Source organism: Halyomorpha halys, unplaced genomic scaffold (genome assembly GCF_000696795.3).
Source record: "Halyomorpha halys isolate HHAL.00 unplaced genomic scaffold, Hhal_1.1 Scaffold362.1, whole genome shotgun sequence".
Taxonomy (NCBI): Eukaryota; Metazoa; Arthropoda; class Insecta; order Hemiptera; family Pentatomidae; genus Halyomorpha; species Halyomorpha halys.
In genome coordinates, this window is record NW_027105356.1 from 430,533 (window position 1) to 431,176 (window position 644).

At 30.6% G+C, this 644-nt stretch overlaps 1 protein-coding gene across 1 annotated transcript in view; it reads right to left on the reverse strand.

Moving 5' to 3' along the window:
• LOC106681725 (alpha-tocopherol transfer protein-like) overlaps positions 1-434 on the reverse strand; it is a 121,828-nt gene extending 121,394 nt beyond the window's left edge. The window contains exon 1 of the mRNA XM_014422194.2: positions 291-434. Within this exon, the coding sequence (XP_014277680.1) occupies positions 291-420 (130 nt within the window). The 5' untranslated portion in view covers positions 421-434. The remainder of the gene's footprint in view (positions 1-290) is intronic.
• Between the last annotated feature and the right edge of the window lie 210 nt (positions 435-644).

The window sequence follows — 644 nt, forward strand, 5'->3', positions numbered from 1 at the left end:
TTTATTTTCCGACGTTTCGCCCCACTTTGTAGAGCTTCATCTGGGCTGCACAAGTTGATAGCTTTGGCGAATTTTCAAAAGTTAAAGTTTTTAAAAAAACTATCTGACCATCTTTTTTCATTATTATTATTATTATTATTATGATTTTTATATTAATTTACTATTAATTAATATTTACATTGGATCATATTATATTTTATGTAATGTTTCCTAGTACTAAAAAACAATAAAAATACAAAATTGGAAAATGTTAAGTTGTAAATTTTCTTGTATAAAACAAATAGACTTACCAGCTTTTATGTGAGGTAGATGCGGCTGCTTGAGTAGCCATGTCTTGATGGCTCTAACGTCTTCTGCAACTCCCTGCTTTGTCATACCAAGATTTTTGTACACTTTCTCTCTTGGTATAACTAAAGCCATCGGTTTCGCTTTCATCTGAAATACAAATAATATATATATAGTTTATTAGTATTATACTGATAATATTGTCGGGATGCAAACTAGGCCCAATTTCACAAAATTGAGACAGCACATCCCACTTCAGCCTAATGTTAATACTAATCCGGTACTTACATGTATATTACTCGTAAACATTTCTACATATATATATTTTTTTATGGCTCATGTTCTTCACTGAGGGGCCT